The following is a 22,047-nucleotide window of genomic DNA, read 5'->3' on the forward strand; positions in this document are numbered from 1 at the left end:
CTACCATGTGGATTCATGGATTTTTTTTTCACATTCTGTCTCTCACAGTTGAAGTGTACCTCTGGTGCAAATTACTGACCTCTGTCATCATTTTAGGTGGGGGAACTTGCACAATCGGTGGCTGACTAAATACTTTTTTGCCCCACTGTATGGAGAAGATCGGGTAGATATGGAGGAGCAAAGTTATGAAGCGCTTTGAAAGTGAGAAGCAGGATCTTGAAATTGACACGGAGGTGAATTGGGAGCCAATGGAGCTGTTTAAGAACAGGTGTTATATGTTCAGTGGATCTAGTTCTGGGAATAATACGAGCAGCTGTATTTTGAACCAACTGCAGTTTATGGAGGGATTTATGAGGTAAACCATAGAGAAGAGAATTACAGTAATCCAGACGAGATGTGACAAGAGCACTGACAAGTATGGCGGTACTGTGTGGTGTGAGTGAGGGACGAAGATGGTTAATATTACGGAGATGAAAGTAGGAAGACCGAGTGATATTATTTACGTGCTAGGACAGAGTGCTATCGAGAATGACACCAAGACTCTTAACCTGAGGGGAGGGTGTGACAACAGAGTTATCAATGGATAACTAATTATTTCTCCCTTTTGGAGGAAATGCCCTTATTTAGGTGGTTAGATTGCAATGAGCTATGATTTTATGTAACCACTGGCTTTTATTCAGATGCAGTCTAGTTATATTAGTTTCTATCCACAAAGTCTTTATTGTGGCTTACTGGATGATTTTATGAGAAGTAAAACAACAACACTGTACATCTACTGAAAGTTTTAAATGGAGATTTTGAACATAAAACAATAATGTTGGAACGTCATCATGAGTATAACTCATGCACGAATGAATTGGTCAACTCGGGTAAATTATCTTGGCTTGTGGGTCATCTGCAACATGCTAGTGATCTGGGAGCTCCAAATGAATTCCCACCATCTTTGGCCATCTTACTTAGACTACGTCTGCGTTACACCCATTATTTCTCTCAAGTTAATCTGGCTCTATAAATAATTGCTGCTGTGAAAGCTCGGCTTGTTTGGTAATGTATAGAGTCTGCTCGAGCCTCCTGTGATTGTGCCTGCTCGTTGACATGATAGAATTGTACAGCTGAAGGAACCTTTCACATTTATATTTAATCTCCCAACTCTCATCCTTAATGCATGAGGAGAATGGGAGACCCCGACACCCCACCCCCCTACTTCGTGGTTTGGCCTGTTGGGAGAGGAAAGGAGGGGGATTAGAGCAGGATTAAGTCTGTGTGAATGGGAGCCACAATTATTCACTTCCACCATCAGTCAACTTTCACCCCTCTAACCGTTTAGTCTCTCTGCGAAACCCACAAAGACACGTGTTCGTGTTTTTGTACGTTCTAAAACACATCAGAGTTTAAACTTTTTATTGAGAATTTAATCTTTTTGCCTGTAAAAGATTAAATTTTACCTGCAGATTAAGTTGTGTGTTATCAGATAATGATTGAATCATCCGTCTTTCTTTGCATCCTTGATATAGAGAGTCAGTAGGTTATAGTCTGGGCATCCTTCAGCTGTGGGACACCAGCCAGTGTGTGAGGGCTTCTGTAGCAGCCAGCACTTTTCCTTGTACTGGACGTTGATTACAATTGCAGATAACATTTTTGAAAGCTAATAAAAAGCCAGATCATTGCCAAACAACAGCCTATGGTTTTGAGATTACATTTCGGCTAATGTATTTCCCTCCTTTGGTCGTATGCAGCCAAAGGTTGCTCAAATGCGATTTGTCATTAGTTCTTGTGCTACAAGACAGGAACCGGAGAATTTGCAGTACTAAAAATTGACCTCCTTGTTGACAGGTTCTTCATGTTCAAGTACTGAATTGGTTTATAGAGATTAGTCGATCATTCTGGTGCATTAGTGTGGTGACATTTAGCTTCAGCTACTCTAATAGCTACTGTAGTAACTTGCAGTTCTGTGCCAAAGATGCCAAAGATTCTGTGCTGATGTTCTTTAAGTGAGCACTGCTGAAAGTTACAGGGTCTTTTTGTGGTTGAAAGGGTAGCGTCATCGAGAGGGAAATGTACAAAATTATTGCAGATTTCCACGACAAACCCCTTAAACTCCAACTTAATTTGAATTATAGCAGGATTAAACCATGGTGACCGGTAACTTTTTGCAGCATATGCAGTATGCCATATTAAAGCATTCTTGGGAAAAAATGCAACATTTTTGATGAACTGAAGACAGTTGAGGCCAAAATGATTAAAGTAGCCAACATTTCCTCTCAAGCTGTGAAACTGTGCAGTTCAGAAAGACAGGTATTGATTCTGATTTGATGTTTCTTAATTAAAAGTCACAGCCAAGTCTTGTGTTTTCTCAAGTTTCTGCTGTCACAACTTACTTTATCAATTTGTTGTTGGACCCCTTTGAACTTAACCAGCTAATCGATCGCGATCAACATTTTTCCTCGTTAATATCCTCTTAGGGTGTGTTTGTGAGTCTCGATCGGTGAGCAGTTTGATACATTAGTTTCTACCTCTGTGTGAAATCTGTTGAATGAATGAGGGTGGGAGTTTCATCATCACTGCCTGATAACTGCTCCATCACGCAGAAATCAATAAGTATTTATCTGTAATGAAATTAGCAGTCGCTCTCTGTCCTCCCTCTCACTTTTTCTCTTCCTTCTTATTCACAAAGAAGCACAACAAACAGCAAAGAGTGTTGCTCAACAATAAGATTGGCGAATTCTCCTGTTTATGGATGATTGTGTGGAATTTAGTCAATAGCATCAAAACAGACTTAATACATGGAATACATGTTGTCTACTGGTCAATATGCTTATATAGCTGTACTTAATAGTAAATGGATTTCACTTAAATGCTCCTTTAGTCACGACTTAAACCTCAGGCCTGACTCACTATGTGCATGTGAATGATACAAAAGCACACTTTGTAATTAGAATCCTGCTATTTAAGTGTCACTAATAGGACTATTAACGCTCTGCGACAAATTTATTAGGGTTCTGTAGTTTTAGACAGTACTTTAGCCGAGTGCTGTCAGATTCTTTTTAAGTGTATGTAAGGGAGACTGAATCTGTAGGGCAAAGCTAACAGGGTTAAACAAAAGTGAATGGATTAATACTGGTCCTAATTGGGCTGATTTCCTCTCATGGCCAGGTTTTAGTCCAAGAATTCATGCATAAATAATAAATAATTTCCTAAATGGCTTTTGCTTCACTACCATCTGTAGCTCTAGTTTTTGAGGATGAGCTCTTTCTCATTCCAGGTTCAGGGGAAAAGGTGGCTGTGCACAGGCTGGCACACTGTGTGGAGTGGAATGCAGAATAATAAGCGCACTTGAAACTAATTTGCCTGTAAAAATGCAGTAAAGAACTGGCAGGTAGATTTGTCTGCAAGACACTTTGATTTTACAATGTACCTACTGTTTTCTGCGAGAAGAGTTTCTCAATTTAAAAAAACCAAAACAGTGTAGTGGTCTAGTGAAACATGTAAGTGTTTGATTTTTAAGTTCACAATATAGCAAACATATTTCACAAAATTGCATTTTAAAAAGCATCCAGATAAAACATGAAATGTCAGAATAGAAAAAATAGTTAATTTTGAATACAACGCACATTAAGAACAAGCCTTTACACTTTTTAAACTCCACCCCTCTATGTGAATGTGGTTGTAGAGGCCAGCAGGCCTATTAGAAGAGGTGGGGGGTGGCGTACCCCCAGACTCAACGTCTTTAATATTGCATGTTGGTACCCTGGCTCCGTGCAGCCTCGCCTAGCTTCAGTTTGGCTTGGTGAGTCTTTTCCCACCATAGGTTATACGCGCAGACTTAAAATGAGTGTTTATGTGTGCGTTTGGAAGGCAAGTGCGGTCTGATGTGACGATGGAGGAGGTGTGCTGTAGGTTCGCAAAGTGTCGCAGGAGGACGTCCTCCCTAACCCTGACACTGCCCCGGCCCAAACTGGTAAGGCTTGAGATTTTAAAGATCGTCTGGGTTGCTCCCGGTGCAGAGAGGGGAGCACGGACATTGGTCCGCCTGCACATAAAATTGAGGTTAAACAGGTTTAACGAAATGTTTTTAATTCCTCAGACTCACACTCTGTCATCCTCATCTGAGTTTAGGCCAGTTCTTTTCTTTTCCACAGCTGTTTAGTAGATGCAACATTTGTTTTCTAATTCTGAGCCTCTCCAGCCTTGATTTAATAGACTTGTAGTAAAATCAGCACCTGACATTTCAGACACTGGTGTTTGTTTCCAGTCTCGCAGAGCTGCACGGTCTTTGATCGAAGAGTGCCGCCATTCTCAACTTCACTAAGAACTTTTTTCTATTTTATTTTCCCTGAAAATCTCTACATTGAGGGGCATTTTATTGTTTTTGAAGCAGGTTTCCTAGTGATGTGTACTGTGATGTGCATTTGGGAATTATTTGGCGTCCAGTTAATACAAATTTCTCTAAAGAGACTTGGAATTCACAATATGGAAACTCGTGACTCGTCCCCCTCTGTGCTTGAAGTGGCTCTGTGGTATGTGAAGCGTCTCGGTTCAGTGCAAACTGAAGGCTACGCAAATGTTTATAGGTTACACCGGTGAGGTTGCTGGTTCTGCGCCTTTGCGCTCAGTTAACACTACAGCACTTTGATGCTCTTGCCTTTGGAAGCCTCTTGACTGTTTGACTGACAGCTTTACCTCATTCTGTATCTGGATTTAGTGTTATTGGAGAGCGAGCTCTCAGCAGCTCAGATTTTGAGTGTATGTGGGCAATTTTCAGCAAACGTGATAACAAAATAAAAACAATATTGATTTTGTTTGTATCAAAGCTCACACGTCTTTGTGGAAATTGTCTTCTTCTCTGGAAGTAGACACATTTATTTATTTACTGTCTTTTTTGTTGCTTGGTGTATTTTCTGATTTAATTGATTAACTTGGAGTTTCATGCATGTGCTTTTGTGCTTATTTCTGCCTTTTTTGGAGGGAGGGAGGGAGGGAGGGGGTAAATACATTTCCATCTGTTGAAGTTTGAGTATTCATCTGTGTCCTTGTGTGTACTCTGTACATGTGTAAGCTGTCTGTGTAACGAGGAAACCAGGATTTACTGTTTAATTGTTTTTGTTGAGGTCACTCCAAAAATATCAAAGCAACCTCCAAACCTTCACAGTGTACCAGATATCGTATCTGTCTGCACCCCGGCTCATAATTCACTGCAATGTGAAATATCCTGAGCTCCATCGTCTTCAGGTTAATTAGCCCGGAGCATGTGAAACCAGCTGTGGCTTTCAGCCTGATGAAACAGCTGTGTGCGCGCGCGTGTGTGCGCGCGCGTGTGTGTGTGTGTGTTTGTCACTGTTAACTGTGTCTGTGCGTGTGTGTGTTTGCCTCTTTTGAACCTTGTGCATGTTTGCCTCAGCTGAACTCATATCCTCTTCACCCTCTCTGTTTGTCTTCTTCTGTATCTCCCACTTCCTCTCTGTCTGAGCAGCTTCCTGCCGATCTCAATAAGATGCACCTAACAGACCATGCCCACCAGCAGGTGATGCACATGCCGCCCAGCCAGTCGGGATGCAGTATCGCCAGTGACTCGGGTAGCAGCAGCCTTTCAGATATTTACCAGGTGGGTACCTCCCTGTTTGTGGTAAAAGTTTATTGTATTTATTTGCAAATAAACCCACACATAAATATGGATTTATGGATACAAATTTCCACAAAGCTGATTATTTTTCCCTTTCATTTTGCCAAATTCCTCTTCTCTTTCCTTTAATTGTTCAAATTCATTATAAAAAGTCAGTATTATGTAAAATAGGATCCAGCCAGTCAGTTAAAACTACTCTTGTCTCACAAATTACTTGAAGTATCCTCATGCTTTTACTGCAAACAAGCTTTTAATTGAATGAACTCTTTCCAGTCCTGTGACAAAACCCTGTCTACTGTTTCTGGTCGTGTGTTTTGCTGAAAGGTGAATTCTCTCCATCTTCATGTGTTCTCAGTTTATCAATCAACCCTCCGCCCACCTTCCTTCTAATCCTTTTTGTCTCTCTAATTATTGTGCGTCCTGGTGACTCGTCCCCCTCTGTACTTCCTGCAGCAGATTAAAGGTCACATGTAGAAAATGAACCTAACACTTACAGCTCCATCTTTAGCTGAGCTACAGCAGGTAGAACAGCTCAATCTACATAAGGGAAATTCCTACGTGTAAAAGTAAAATAGCCAAAGAAGAGCCTTTGTCTTTGTATCTGTCTAACATTCCTGCAACATTTTTGGCAGTTGAGCAAGCTTTTAAGTGTAGACTGTGTGAGTGATTGCAAATCAGTAACCCATAAAAGCAAACATAAGCTTTCCATGTAATCATTTTAATCCCTTAGCTCTCCTAATCCCCCCTCTTTACACAGAAAGTTGCACTAAATTTAACATTTCGGCACTGTCTTTCAGCTATCTTCCCCCCACTTTACAACCTACATGCTATATTCTGCACACGTCTGTGAATATGTGTATAGACGTCCTTTTTGACAGTGGCTTGTTAGTTCTGCTGGCTTTAATGGGAACCAGCGTGGCCTGTTTGCCACACACTAATGAGTTAGTTGATGTGCTGGTGCGATCTAATTTGTTTGTTTCACACGGGAATGTTAATGCAGCTTATGTTTTTTTTCTAGGTTCCAGTACATACTGTAAATGTTACAACAACGCATAACAAAACGTTCGCCAACAAGATAACGTTGGTGAAAGATAAGGTTAGGTAACACGGGAGAGTGATCAAAGCAGACAAACTGAGGAAATCGCCACAAATGACTGTGAGGGGGGAGACTTGCTGAATTAAAAAAATAAATAAAATGAAATCCTACCCCCTTTCTTTCTCAGGCTGTGACTGCAGATTGATGTAAGTCAGGTCGGCCCGGGTCAAACGTTTAACACAGAGACTCACTCTGTTCATCCTCAGATTAGATATTTATCACACGCATCTGATCCCATCACTTGTCGCTGACCCGGCTCTGTGTTTGTTTACAGCTGTCTTAAAGTGCTGACCCTTCACTCAGCTGTGATCCTCAGCTGTCAGTGCAGCAAAAGCTATCTGTTGTGGGTTTTCTCTTACACGTTCTTTTTGTTTTTTTCCTCCTTCCGCTCCCTCTTTTATCTCGGCTTAACACTCAGCAGCTCACCTCCCTCTTTCTCCTCATCTTTTCATCACTTTCTTTAACTCCTCGTAATCCTCTCTTATGCTTGTTCGTCTCCTGGCCGTGGTATATCCTGAACCTTTTTGCCTCCTTTCTGGGGATGGGACGTGGTAAAATGCAGTGGTTCGTGTAGATCTGATGCCACATTTCTAAGAAATGTCCCCCTGCCTCAGACTTGATCTGAGACCAGGGGTATTGGCCTGAAAGGGCAGACGATGCATTCTGAATGAACTGGGCTCTCAGAAGCACTGACTGATATGTCGGTGAGGAGGAAGAGAATGAGTTTTTGTCTCTTTTTACCCCTTTTCTCCCACACTACCTACAATGTTTCTGTTAAAAGGCTTTTTGCATTTTGTCTTAGTCTCTGAGACATATTAACTGCATGGACTAATAATTAGAAGGGAAATAAAGTTTCCTATGTTAGATCTTGTACAGTTAATTTAAAAAAATCAGCCTTTCGACAGTTCAATGTGTTAAAGATGCTCCATATACTGCCGTGTCATTTAATTATTACAAGAGGAGGAAAGCACGTTTTAAAAAGTCCAGCTGCACATCTATGTTCGCATATGTTTCCTGGCTTGTTTTTTTTCCATCTTATATTCAACCAGATTAAATTCATCTACTATCCGGGAACAGGAAAGGTCTGAGGAGCAGGTGTGTTTTAAAAGTCCTCTAAATGGCTTCTTCAACCTAATTTATAAAAACAACAGCAGGCCTGAACTTTGAATGGACTATTAGCTCAATACCCTTGGGTTGGAAAAACATAAAAAACACTTTGGCCATGTCCCAACTATCCATAGAGCCTAAGAGCTTGATTGTATTGCTAGCTGGCAAGGCCATCTTACAATCTATAGACTAGGAAATTCACTTTTCCCCACCAGATATCAACAGCTAATATATCTCTGCCTGTCTTTTCAACTGTAAATTAGTATTGTATGACCACTTTGGCCTTCAGAACTGCCTCAAATTCAACAAGGTGCAAATGTTTCTCAGAGATTTTGTCCATGTTGAATTGGTTGCATCACAGAGTTGCTGCAGATTTGTCGCTTGCACATCCATGATGCAATTCCCATTCCACCACATCCCCAAGGGGCTCTCTGTCTGGTGAGTATGGAAGCTATTTGAGTACAGTGTTCTCACTGTCACGTTCAAGCGCTATTCTGTTAGAAGCATCAATTGGAATATGGATATAAAGATCAGATACTACGAGGACCAAAGTGTGCCAAGAATATACTCCCCCCACACACACACCTTTACACCCTCACTAGCAGCCTGAACCGTTGACACAAAGCAGGATAGATTCAACGACGTTTACACCAAATTCTGACTCTGACATGTTAACGTCGCTGCAGAAATCACATTCGTCTGTAGTCCATCTGCTTCTAGGATCACCATGTGTTCAGAGGTGCTCTTCTGCATACCTTAGTTGTAACGAGTGGTTATTTAACAAAATATCTCTTTTTTCAGTAAACAGGATAAATGCTGGAGGTCTAAGTGAATTATGTGGCTAAATGAGCACATGTATTCACATTATTTTGGAAAGCAGACAGAAGCAGGGGTTAAATCAGGCTTAGCTCTCCAGATTTTTTTAGGCCCACCTAAAAAAGCTAACAGACGGCCGGTAGCACTGCCACTACCACCAGAGAGCTCCTCGATTCACCTTTAGTTGACGGTTCAATTCCCAACTGACATGAATGGCCTCATGCCCTTTTAGATCCATACTCTTCCAACCATCTGTCTGCCTCGCAGAGGAGAAATGCTGTGAAATATGAATTATGAGTGAATGGATTTAAATATTTGGCTGTTGGCCTGGTTTTTTGTAGTCTGGCACTTGGTGTCTGGGTGCAGCTCACGGTCGCTGCTACAGCTGCTTTTTCCAAGGTTATCCTTTTTTATGTTTCGTGCGAGTAAATTGTTACTGAAAAGCCGTCAATGCTAGAAATTATGAACAATAAGGCTTTTTTTTAGTCTTTATGTCATCACAGTCGCACGTCTTTCATGCTCTTCATTTTTTCAATAATTGCAAATAATTGCTCACCGTGTTGTGCTTTTTAAACTGTCTTGTAATGGCATACTCCTCTTTACAAGGCCTGAGAGGACTCTTGTCATTGTAAATATCAATACCCCCAATTTGAATTTCTAGGTCACGTTATTTTGGGAATTGGAAGCTCGAGAATGATGTGAGAGTCGAGCCATTTGACACTGAGGCAATTTTAGCCCCATCAAAAGCGATTGAATTTCATAATTTAATCTTTTTCATAAGCCATAAGAAAGGAGCCTTCACATTTAATATGTAAAATGTTCAATTCATTTGTCATTTAAATGAGACATGATGGACTTCAAAGACTTCTTCCTTCCTTTTTTTAATGTTACTAACCGACCAATATTCAGTTTTTCGTTCTTTGTGTTTTGCTCCCAGGCCACAGAGAGTGATTTGGGGGATGTCGACCTTTCTGGACTTCCAGAGGCTGCAGTGGACAGTGAGGAGGAGGAGGAGGAAGATGAGGACCTGGAGAGAGCTTCGGACACTCTCCTAGGCCGAGATCTGGTCCGAGAGTGTCTAGAAAAAGATCCTGTCGACCGCAATGACGACGACATCGGTCAGTTTGACAATTTTGATTTGATTGAATTGGGATAAAAGTGACTTAAAATAAACTGACAGATTCGGGCTGTCTCAGTGGCTATTTTTAGACTCATTTAGTACAGAATGAGAGATGAGTGATATACAAATTTCCCTCTCTCATAAAGACCCCTTGCAGCTGTCCCAAAACACTAGTCTGTATTTTCAAGCAGACACTCAGAGGCAACCTCATTAACAGAACCAAGTGGGGTCCTAAAGGAGGGGCTTGCATCAGAGAGCTGAGAGAAGCAAAGGCCTGGCCTGCTGCGTGCCTGCTGGAAGGCTGGCCTTCTCATGGCCTTCAGCATTACAAGCACAGCTCATTGAGAGGAAATACCTGACACAGAGAACAACTGAAGGGATAACAGGCTGAACCCAAATTCAACCAACTCTTATTATTCTATTTCACGTCATTAGTTACTTTTTTGATGCTTTTCAGAAACTCTCTGAAAGAATTTTCCTGAATAAACAGATAAAAATATTTTCGCTGGGCTTTCTGGGCTTTAAAAAGACATTTTTCCCAGGCGGTTGATGAATACGTCCTTGGGGCTGATGAGATGGTTAAAAGAAAAATAAAGCAGGAGAGGGCACTTAAAGTTTCGAAAATCAGGATCTTTGTTTTTCTCTCCCTTTTTTTGGAACTTCTATTACATTTTTCACCTTTGTTGGCCCCTAAAAATGTAATAAATTACTATAAAGGGATAACTGATGTAATATTTTATTTTTTTTAATATATCACAAGATAGAGAGGCTGTAAACCAGATTTAAGGACAATTGGCAGTCATCGAAATGAACCCTCTGGTACCCTTTAGAGTTTTGGTGCTTAGCTCCTAGTGTTTTTTTTAAACGTGATAAATCTACATTTTATGATTGTTTTCCTCCCATGGAAAACTCTATACGCGTTGCACTTTAAGCTACTTTCCTTTACTAAGAAAAGGGAAGATTTGAACGAGGTGTTAACACCAAGAGGAGTAAAAAGGAGCTACTGAGCCAAGCAGCATAGTTTGCAGGTTGGAGCTGGGTCACTGTGCTCTCAGCTGCAGTGCAGAGGAGGCAGAGGGAAGATGAAGAGGAAAGGTAGAACTTGTAAATGTTTCTGAGGAGTCATAAAAACTAGTAGTGCGCACTGATCCACTTGTGCTTGGAGGGGTTAGATTTAAGACTTAAGAGCTGATGTGGAGGCATGTTTGCTGTTTGTTTGTCAGCAGCAGTGTGCCAACGCTCAAGCCCAATTTAATAAGATTTAGAGATTAAAATTTTGGTGTGCAATGCAGCATTGTCCTTGGAGTTCTGCAAGTCCTCTTCTATTTTTTTTTCTATTTTAATCACGAGTTTTTACAGCATTTCAGAGCACCAAGGGCTGAGACGACAAGCATCCTAAAATGTTTTGTGTTTGTATTGACATTGGCAGTTGCTCTGGTGAAGTATATGAGTAACATTTTCTTGCAGACCATTTAAAAATCTATAGATCGTTTTGGAAATGTTGCAGTTTGTCTGTGGTGGGGGAAGAAGAAAAAAATCAATGTGCATTTTGCCCTGAACACCTGAGACACATCGCTTTAGTCTGTGCACGGTCTTTTCATGCTTGTTCCTCCTTCTTTTTCATTTGACTTCTTCTCTCTGCTGCTTACTTTTTGTGCAACACAGAGCAACTGCTGGAGTTCATGCACCAGCTGCCTGCCTTTGCCAACATGACCATGTCCGTGCGGAGGGACTTGTGTAGCGTCATGATGTTCGAAGTGGTGGAGCAGGCCGGCACAGTCATACTCCACGACAAACAGGAGGTATGAACAGGGTGAAAAGGGACACACAGAAACTGAACAAGTTCTATTTAACCTTCAGAATTCAATTCTTCAACAACAACTAGTGGTATTCATTTTTCACCATCCTATTTTGCCACTTTACTGACTTAGATTAATTGCTTCCAGTGTAATTACAGCATGCAAAGTATGTTTTTTATTATATCTGCTTTGATAACACACTAAATTCCCTTAATAGTTAAATGAGTGTTTATCTTTACTCAGTCTGACACAAGGTCTGTTTGCTGAGTTGCTGAATCTTAATTGGGCAATTAATGTAATCACAGTAGGAAAAAAAATCTTAACTTTGCCTTTTGTTATCAAGCAGAACAGTGATGTAACCTTTGAAAAGACATAAATAAGTGCGCACAAGTATTAAACAGTTGCAAACACGCCAACGTACCCATTATGGAAAGCAGTGATGTAGATGTGGGAGCATATAAAGGCCTTCACACATACGACAGAAGAACATATACGGAGCAACGTGCGCTTTCCCGTGCACAGGTGCACACACATCCTCGCCATCCTAATTCACGAGGCAAAACTGGTATGTGCAAAGTCACCGCAGCATATAAGCCCCGTCAATCACTCGAGCTGCTACACAGCTAATTAATTAAGTTACATGCCTGAGAAACGGGGGCCCTGTCATGGCTGTTTGGTTACATGCAGCAGCATTAGAACTGACAGGGTGATAAATGGCAATGAACTGCCAGCCGCCGAGCTCGGAGGAGGACGGGAACACACATCAGCAGGGCAAAACCATAAACGCGCACTTTAGTGGAAAGAAGACACAAATAGGTGATGTGCGTCTGTGTAACCAACTCCGTACCGTCTGTGTCGAGGCAGTTGATGGGCATTTTTCCTCCACTCCACTGCCTCTCTGTGGACTCGGTGTTGAAGGTCAAAGAGAAGCACTTGGCCCTTCTCGGAAGTGAGCATGACTTTGCTAAGTGAGTGTGAAGAGGGAAAGGAAAATAAAGAGTCTAAAGTGGTATTACAGATGTAGAAAAGAGAGAGAAAGTGCTCCATATGCTGGAAAGGAAGAGAAAATGGACAATGGGGGAGTCGAGGGAGTGTCACATGGAAAGACGCTTTTGAAGAAGAAGAATTTGTCCTTATGATCAGGGGTTAAAGTGGGATTTTGCATGCGAGAGAAACCTCAGTGCAGCTCGAGGAAAAGAGTGACTTAGAAAATAAGTCGCATATTCGTTTGTTATGGGAGCTTCAGTAGATTTTTCTTTGTGTACAGGCTGTAATTAGCTGTGCTGCTACATGCAACCTTTGAATAACAGAAGTAAACGTCTTATAGTACATTTCTATACTTCTTCATAGAATGAGTTAAATGCTAACAAACAAAATGAGCTCCATTCGTACAACCTACCCTACTACTTGGTTACATTGTATGTTTTGGGTGGCTGTGGCTACAATGTAGCTTGCCATCACCAGTGTGTGAATGTGTGTGTGAATGGGTGGATGACTAGTAAAGCGCTATACAAATACAGGCCGTTTACCATTTTCTCTTGCTGGGAGAACTGTACCTTTTAGCTAGCAGACACATTGTGTGACAAACTGCGCGGAACCAACTTGCGTGTTTGGCGATTTTTGATGAGCTGTTTAAAAAGATGTCCCTCTGTTTATGCACGCTCCTCTTCAGTCGGGCTTGCTAGATACTTTAGTCCGGCAAGGGCAACTTCACATCTGCACCATGAGCGCATCACAGGGATGCAAAGGTAAAAGAGAGGTGTTGAAGGTATAAGTGGGGCCTGGGATATGTCTGTGCAGTCAATGGAAGCAATGACATTTTAACTCATACCACAGTAATATGTATTAACCCGCATTTCAGACTTAATTACTCATTTCCTGGCGGTGTTAGAACGCCACTCCAGATTGATAATAGGAAATAAGAACATTTTCCCTACCCGTGCAGGCTTCATTACTCATAGCAATAAATTCAGATGGTCTATCCTACAGGAAATATTATATTTGTGTAAAGTTTATTTAAAAGAGAACTTTTGTTCACAGCGCATGTGTTGCGGATCGTCGTAGCCCACCTTATTAGCATTTTTATTATTTATTAGCATTAGAAATTGATGTGGGAGCCAAACTGTGAAGCACAGAGGGTAGAATCGTAGATTTGCTAGGTGAGAAACAGCAAGAGAATGAAAAGGCAATGAGGAGGAAATATCAGTTATTGCTGCAGAGGGAGCCCAGGGCTCATTCACCCGCCCTCTGTCCGCTCACACTCAGGATGAATGGCTTGTTATATTATGCCTGCTAGCATTTCCTTTTCAAAAGCCACCACTAGAGACACAATACCTCTTCACCAGCCTACTCATACCTCACACAAAGCACATTATGCTCACAATTTACCACATTTAGTAATGTATTGCCATTTTAATAGACGTTCTAGTGAAGCTGTAAAGGTCTGTAAATCTAATGATTCAAGATAAATCCATGCCAAGTGACGGTAATGATTCCTTTTTGCTCGTCTGCGGTCGAGCCAGTATGTATTTAACACTGGTTTTAACAGATGTACCCATTTTACCCTGTTTTGATAAAAGAAAAGTAAAAAAAACCACACACATAGAAATCAGCAATGCTGTTAGATTTATAATCTCTTCAAGCAAAACAAAAGTTTGACATTGTTTATTTTGTGGTCATTTTAAAAATTATTTCTATTATTTCTACCCCTCCGTCTGTAGCTGGACCACTGGTATGTCATTCTGAACGGAGCAGTCGAAATTAGCCATCACGATGGGAGAACGGAGACTCTTTGTATGGGCAACAGCTTCGGCATCTCACCCTCACTGGATAAGCAGTACATGAATGGAGAGGTTCGCACCAAAGGGGATGATTGCCAGGTAAAAATAATCGATTTTTACACTGTTATAATTACACTTTTTATCATTGCTTTTATACACTAAGAGAACTCTGTGAGGGGTTTGTGTTTTCTTTAAAATCTTGCTGTGTTTAAGCATTTTCTGGAAAATGTGTGTCACAGTGCGAGAATCACAAAGTGAAGTCCTGCTTTCATTTCTTCTTTCAAGCGCCCAGTAGTGGTTTGCAATCACAGCGAAATCTACGTGTCAAACGTACGCTTTCCCTTCTTTCATAATCTTCTTATAAAAAGGTGGAATGATTAAATAAAAAGAGTTCAAATTGAATACAGCATTTTAGTTGTGAAGACACAGGCGTAGCTTGCGTCATATCTTTCACATCGCATACACTAGCAGCCTTTCTAAGAGCCTTGTGGGTTTCACAGAGAAACTTGGTCTTAATATAGAGCAGGAACCTGAAAGGTAGAAGAAACCTAGCGTGTACTCGCGGTAACATTGCCTCTGTCCACACTGGCCAGTTCCTCTGCTGCACACATCATTTCCTGTCTTTATATGCAAAGGAAGTTGCAGAGGTAGGGCTTGGTTAGGCAAATGCAGAAACTGATGATTTACTCAAGGGAAGGCATAGCAAGAGACGATGCTTTAGAGTAGTAAAGACTCGTGCCGTCTTGTCACCATGGTATAATGGGAGGTTAGTTTAGTTGGTGTCTAATTTATAGCAAAGGATGCTTCTGCAAAATAGCTAGCTGAGATGATTTTGGACCACCATAGGTACTTTAAATTTAGGCAGAGTATCGGGTTTAGTTTTGTTAGTGTTGGACGTTCCTACCTTCATCCGTTCGTCCCTCCCATGCCTCTCTCTACCATCCGTAATTCTACATCTGTGCTGTTGTTTGAATACCCGAATGTGGTGCAGAGCAGTATTTTGCTCTACTACAAGTTCATCCGCTGTCCTCATGTTATCCTCGACCAGTTTGTCTGCATCGCCCAGGAGGACTACTGGCGCATCCTCAACCATGTGGAGAGGAATACGCACAAGGTGGAAGAAGAGGGGGAGATTGTGATGGTGAAGGAACACCGGGAGCTGGACCGCAGCGGGACCAGGAAAGGACACATTGTCATCAAGGTTAGTAATTTAAAACGTTGCAGAGCAGCAGAGGGGTCCCAGAACAAGAGCCTGCTTTGCTTTTTGTGTGAACCCAACCTCAACCGCAAAAGATGTTTGAGATTCAAACATAGGATCAAGACAGAGTGGCACTCTTTGTTTTTCTTTAACTGACTCGGTGCCAAAATACAATTAACCTTTTGCAATAACATACTCTAATAAAGATGAGACAGGCAGAGACACGCTGAAGGATTAACACCCAAGGTCAAGGTTAAGCTTATAATCATGCCAGAAGCTAATAAGCACGTTTAATCTCACCCTGAGCTTGTAACATGACTTGCTTCTGAAACCAGAAAGTCAAGGTTTCACACGTTATCATCTGCTAAAAGAAATACTCAAATGCCCCGTGATTGATTTAAGTACATCATCATTACAAATCGACCATCCCCCTCACATGCATCATCTTACAAAAATACGAGTGTAGCTGCTCGATGTTGTTCAGTGATTGTTAAGAGACAGAGTTAGCACTATTAGTGTTTGCCAGAGCTTTTTTTTTTTTTTTTTACGCTACATTGTAATGCCTTCCTAAACCCTTTTGATCCTTTCCCTGAATCTCCAGAGGCAGCCCAAGGTATTGATCCGATAATGGGCATGAACGATTCTCTTGGCTGCTGCTCCAAGGAAAAGCTGCTGGCTCTGAAACACGTCCAGCGGATAAGAGTCGATTCACAAGTGTTAGCATTTCTGCTTCTGTTTTTGGCTTTGTTCTTTTTGTGTCTGACAAAAGTGGATTCTTTTCTAGTTTCTGTTCCCTGTCAAATGAAACATCCCCCCCGAGAAACCTCTGCTATGGTGGCATTAACAATAACAAACTCACAGAAACAAGAACAGTGACGTTTATACGTCACCGATACTTTAAGTCTGCTGCTTAGGAAAAAAAAATTCCCCTAGACACAGAAATCAGGAATGTAGCCTCGGATATTTGAGGTATTTTATTCTTATACAAATCTAAATTATCAGTAATTCTGCAAAAAAAAGCATTTGCACTTGTAAAATACTTGTTCTGTGTGTGTGTGTGTGTGTGTGTGTGTGTGTGTGTGTGTGTGTGTGTGTGTGTCTTTTTTATTGATGGGACACTGACAGCTCTGTTCAATACCTGCACCTTTATAGCTTATGTCCTTGTCACTATTCTGATTGATATTGACACAGCTTGGTGTTCTTGCCTCTCAGATCCGTCGTAACCTTGGACTTTAACTGTCTTACATGTGTATCTATGTTTTTCTCAGCTCATCCTTATGTATATATATTTGTGTGTGTGTGTGTATGTGTGTGTGTATTTTTCACCCCAGGGAACACCTGAGCGTCTGATCATGCACCTGGTGGAGGAACCGTCAGTGGTCGACCCCACCTACATCGAAGACTTCCTCCTGACCTACAGGACATTCCTTTCAAGTCCCATGGAGGTTGGCAAGAAGCTGCTGGAGTGGTTCCAGATGGACAGCCTTCGTGACACGGTGAGTGTGTGTGTGTGCGCATGCATGTATGACTATCTTGTGGCCGGTGGTCACTTTCTCGCGCACCTTCAGATTTCTATTTGAGTGCCATCACTTGAAAGGATGGTAACCTGTGCCCGTTGGGGTTGCGTTGGGCAGTTGTAATTGGGATGGTTAAGATGTGGGTAAGGAGCTTTCTCATACTTTTGCATGGTGTATGGAGAGATGTGTGAATGCTTTCACACAGTATCAGTAGGTGTGAAAAATGTAAAAAGCCACAAAGTCTGGAAATGGCAAAGCATTAGCATGTGTAGACGCTGCAAAGGTGAAAATGCTTATACAGTTAAAACGGTCTACATTAATCATTCATTATACGGTGGTTCTCTAAATGGCGGTCCCTCTTGATGTTTTGCATCCATGCATGTTGATGGAAATCCACGTGTTGTGCCTCGGCCACGCCGATCAATAAGAGTTCAGCAAGCTCAGCCGTCTTTGAGCACTGTAGCGATTCGTGCGTGCCTGACACTCCCGTCGTCCACAGCTACGTTAACCTAAGATTAGCCTTGTACAGTCGATAGTCTTTATGCGGTTGTCATTCAGGCTTATAATCTTCAGCCCCCTTAAAGAGGAACTAATCTTGTAGAGAACGAACACAGAGAGAGAGAGAGAGACAGAATATGGAAGACGAGAAAAGAGAGCATGAGCATAAGTTGCCTTGGAGACACGCACACACACAAACACTGGCACAAAGGAGAGTGAAAAGCAGAGTGTGTACATCGATCCTCTTTATTGATGCATTGTGTTCTACTCTGACCTTTTGCAAAGGTTGGAACAATGTTCCCACCCGTGTAAATTTACAGATGTTATTATTTCCTTCTGCATTTTTTCCCTTCTAATTATTGTGGCAGAAATTAAGCCGTCAACTAGTAGTTAACAGCTTTTCTCTGCAGCCATATGCTCGTTATTATACAGCCTCTGTTTCTTATGCGTTACTAATTACTATGGTTTTTTATTTCTTTCCTCAGAAGCTAAAGATAGATACCTCTATAATTGGACTGAAGAATTAACCGAGTTTGCATTTTGTTATGGTAACAGTCATATTTTTAATCTGAAGCTGTAGGTTGTAATTAATAGACTCACATTTCCAAGCATTTCGCCTCCCAAAGTGTCCTTGAAAGTCTAACTCCTGGTAGAGTTCAATTCAAGATGATCTCTGACCTTAGCAAGCAGCATAATTATCAATCACATTTCCTGTCGAAGCTCAGCTGAAGGACTTTGGAGAATGTGAAATGTAAAAACACATTCACAAGACCTACCTTTGTGTGCTTTGTCTCTCTGTTTCACAGGTAACAAGAATAGTGCTGCTGTGGGTCAACAACCACTTCAACGACTTCGAGGGTGACCCGGCTATGACGCGTTTCCTGGAGGACTTCGAGAAACATCTAGAAGCGACAGTAAGATCAAATAAAGACTGTTGACTTATTCTCCAATTCAGTGTTTTTAAGCTCAGAAATTGTGTTGCGTTTTCTCCAATAGTAATAGTGATGTTAGCTTTTATTTACCTCAGCTTGTGTAATTGGCCACATTTTGGCACAATGTCTTGTTTTGATGTGCTCGTTGATTTGCCCTATCAAAGTTCTCGGATTAGCCTTTAAATAAACACTCAACACCTCCCTGCCCTCTAGCAGAAATCCTTCATCGCATGCAATAACAAAGACATCAAAAATTATTTAAATGCTAATTCAGAACAACAAGTTCTTGAAAGTAACAAGTCTGTCTCTGTGAACTCATTAAATTATTTATGCACTTTTTCCTCAGCTTTTATCGCTGAAAATGTAAAATATATTTCAAATATTAAAATCATCATGGTCATAGCTAAGCCTCACACCTCTAGTTTTATTGGTGTATTATGATAACTCTTTATGGTCTAGATTCCCTGGAGCAGAATGCTAGATAAGGTCAAACAGTTAATGCATCAGTATTTATATTCTACCTCTTCTTTTTTTTTTTTTTTTAATTATTATTGTTGTCCAAAACAACTTGCAAACCTAAGGATGCGAGCGCACATGTAAATGCAGTTCTGTTTCAGTTCATAATTTTCTCATTTTTACCTCATCGTCAGAAAATGAAGGGCCATTTGAGACTGCTGAACATAGCATGTGCAGCCAAGGCTAAGTGGAGACAGATCACTCTGCAGAAGGCATCTAGGGAATCACCGCTCCACTTCAGCGTGCAGGGCGGCAGCGAGAGAGGATTTGGCATCTTTGTCGAGTCGGTGGAAGAAGGAAGCAAAGCTGCAGAAGCAGGACTCAAAAAGGGGGATCAGGTAAGAGGACAGTAAGGAATAGTGTGGTGAAGTCCTAATATACATACACCGCTGCATGAAATGCACAATATATATATAGGTCTAATTACTTTTACTTTGCAATCCTGGCAAGTACTTTATTCCATTTAAATGCATCCCTAGATGTTAATTAGTCCCCAATTAAACAGTTATAACGAGGACCATCACGGCGCTTCAGTCAACTAGTTCCCAGATGATTGTGGACTGTATAGCATGCAGTCACATAATTAAATGTTCTGTGTGATGTGATCCACCCCGATCAACTTAAAAATCATAATAAATATATATTTATTAAAATCTTTCAGGTTTTAGCTCTTCCCAGCAGGAGTACTGATCTTTTACCACAGTATATCACTTCAGCATAGTCTCATGATTTGGTTTGTCCAGCGGTTACAAGGTCAGCAGTCTTATTTAGAGGATCTAATGTGACAGTGTGGTTACTGTACAGTGGTCTGTCACACAGATTCTTCCCATTGCTGGTGCGTAATGAGCCTTTCGTCAGCACACTGCAGCCTGTTAATTAGAAAGTCTGATCATGTTTAGTGACTTCTCTAAATTGTTAAGATGCCATTTGATGTCTACTAAGGTTTCCGGGGGGACAGAGACAAAGGTGCACGTAGTGGACATTATTGATTTAGAGTGGATGTTAGGAGGGGCAAAAAAATGCAAATCATGACTTTGAAAAATCATCTCAGTGTTGACAGAATCATGCATTTCTTCTTAAAGGCTGATCAGCATTCAGGGAATGAAAGAGGGAAGTAAAAACAGTAGTGCTATCCTCATAGTCAGTCAAACTGGAGTAAAGATTTATTTCTCAGCATAACAAGCAGGAGCTTGGAGTCTGGTCAGTATTTAGGGAACGGAAAAAGGAACTTGAAACAATAAAGCCAAGTCCTTACATATATCTGCCCTGCAGCTCTCGTTACCTCAAACCTGGACAAAGAGTCACTCATTAAAACGGAAGTTGAGTGGCTTTGAGGGCCAAATGTAGATTTATTCATCAACTCAGCTGGGAGTTGAAGCTTAGATGGCAATAATTACTAGATTAGATTAAGATGGTCTGAGTATTAAAGCCATCAACTGTCATTCACACAGATATCATTACCAGCTGGAATTTAGGTTCGCGGTATAACTAATGAAGGTATTTGAAGAAGACAGTTCTGTTATAACGGTGGTTAAAGTGAAGGTCTGGCTTCCTGTAGCTGCACATCAGAAGAACTTCATAATGACTCATCTTGCCTGTATTTGTGTCGCTAGCCTTTGTGCTTGTTGTTGACACAGTTACAGATCAGATATCCTTATGCTGAACGTGTCACAGTGAGAAAACAGTTAGCCCTGAGCTATTTTAATCTGGGACCCTTTACTGTTGCTGTCAGGGACGCTGTGAATGAGACTGAAATAGTTTGTGGTATTTTTTTTTCACAACCTTACTGTAAGGACTCTTATACTTGATGCAGGTGAACTGCTTTCACATTTTTTGATTGACTTACTGCTTTTTAAAAACAAACTGCACAGTATTCACTTGAAGCAGATTCTTCTCCTCTAAAGGTGGCAAGAAATGAACTCTCAACCGTTTCTTCCTGTTCTGAGTCATAGAGGACCAGAGCCACCTTATTAAGAGATACGCCGAGTTAAGAGAAATAAAAATAATACCAGCTGTGTTTCAGATTTGAGTCGAAGATCTACATTATGTTTTTGTCACAGTAATTTGATTTGTGCTTATGAGACTAGTGGTCACCCCTGCTGTGCTTCAGGCAGTTTTGATTCTTTGCTGCCATGTTTTTCATTTTTGAATCTATCTTGCTTCAGATCATGGAGATCAATGGTCAGAACTTTGAGAACATCTCCCTCTCCAAAGCTGCAGACATCCTACGAAATAACACACACCTCTCCCTCACAGTTAAAACCAACATCTTTGGTGAGTACATTTGGTTGCACGCCAGTTTTTGACATCCTGTCACGAGCTGTAAAAGATGGTAGAAAACCCACGAAGGTGTAAAAATATAAAATAAAACAAAGCTACATTTCTCTCTGTTCCTCCTCCCATTCAGTCTTCAAAGAGCTCCTTAGCAGGATCGCGCATGAGAAGAAGAACGGCGGCCTTCACATTCCCAAGATCCAGGAGAAAAAAGGCAATCGTTTCTCCATCGCCGACCTTCCCGGAGACATGGAGTTCCCCACTGACCACAAGGCCACCCGAAAAATGAAGGCCAACACTGTGTCTGGAGGACGAAACAAGATCAGGAAGATGCTGGAGAAGACGCGCTTCAGTATACTGCCACCTAAACCTTTCAGGTAGGCGTACACATGTGTAAAAAAGAAAAACTGAGAAGAACTGCTGCCTGTATAAGCTTAAAGTAAAATTAAGTATAGAAGAAAATACTGTAAGGCTGGGATAGCAAAAATGGGGAGAGGATTTTTTGATGTTGGCAAAAAAGTGTAGTAATTTAGTAGTAGTAATTTTGTAGTAACAAAAATAGCATGCCATGAATCGAATGGTTTATGGGAGGGTGTTAGCACATTAGTGAGCTCAAGTGGGTTTCCTTGACAGCTTCAGACAGGGTGTGATTGCATCAGTCCACTTCCTTTCCATTGGTGGTTTTATTTGTACATAATTTTCTTCAGCAGGTGTGCAATTGTGACTTACTGACTAAAGTTCCTCGGTGCCCATCAGAAAGCATCAGCGTAGCAC

At 41.2% G+C, this 22,047-nt stretch overlaps 1 protein-coding gene across 5 annotated transcripts in view; it reads left to right on the forward strand.

Moving 5' to 3' along the window:
- rapgef6 (Rap guanine nucleotide exchange factor (GEF) 6) overlaps nt 1–22,047 on the forward strand; it is a 144,109-nt gene that overhangs the window by 91,186 nt on the left and 30,876 nt on the right. For all 5 annotated transcript variants that reach the window (XM_085289581.1, XM_085289582.1, XM_085289578.1 and 2 more), the window contains 10 exons: nt 5,471–5,602; nt 9,577–9,757; nt 11,425–11,561; nt 14,279–14,437; nt 15,387–15,539; nt 16,868–17,032; nt 18,358–18,465; nt 19,134–19,337; nt 21,165–21,273; nt 21,407–21,650. In XM_085289581.1, the coding sequence (XP_085145707.1) occupies nt 5,471–5,602; nt 9,577–9,757; nt 11,425–11,561; nt 14,279–14,437; nt 15,387–15,539; nt 16,868–17,032; nt 18,358–18,465; nt 19,134–19,337; nt 21,165–21,273; nt 21,407–21,650 (1,592 nt within the window). The remainder of the gene's footprint in view (nt 1–5,470; nt 5,603–9,576; nt 9,758–11,424; nt 11,562–14,278; nt 14,438–15,386; nt 15,540–16,867; nt 17,033–18,357; nt 18,466–19,133; nt 19,338–21,164; nt 21,274–21,406; nt 21,651–22,047) is intronic.

The sequence above is a fragment of the Mchenga conophoros genome, linkage group LG10 (assembly GCF_057382185.1).
Source record: "Mchenga conophoros isolate Kocher_MC1m ecotype Shallow Benthic linkage group LG10, M_conophoros_male_GT1.1, whole genome shotgun sequence".
Taxonomy (NCBI): domain Eukaryota; kingdom Metazoa; phylum Chordata; class Actinopteri; order Cichliformes; family Cichlidae; genus Mchenga; species Mchenga conophoros.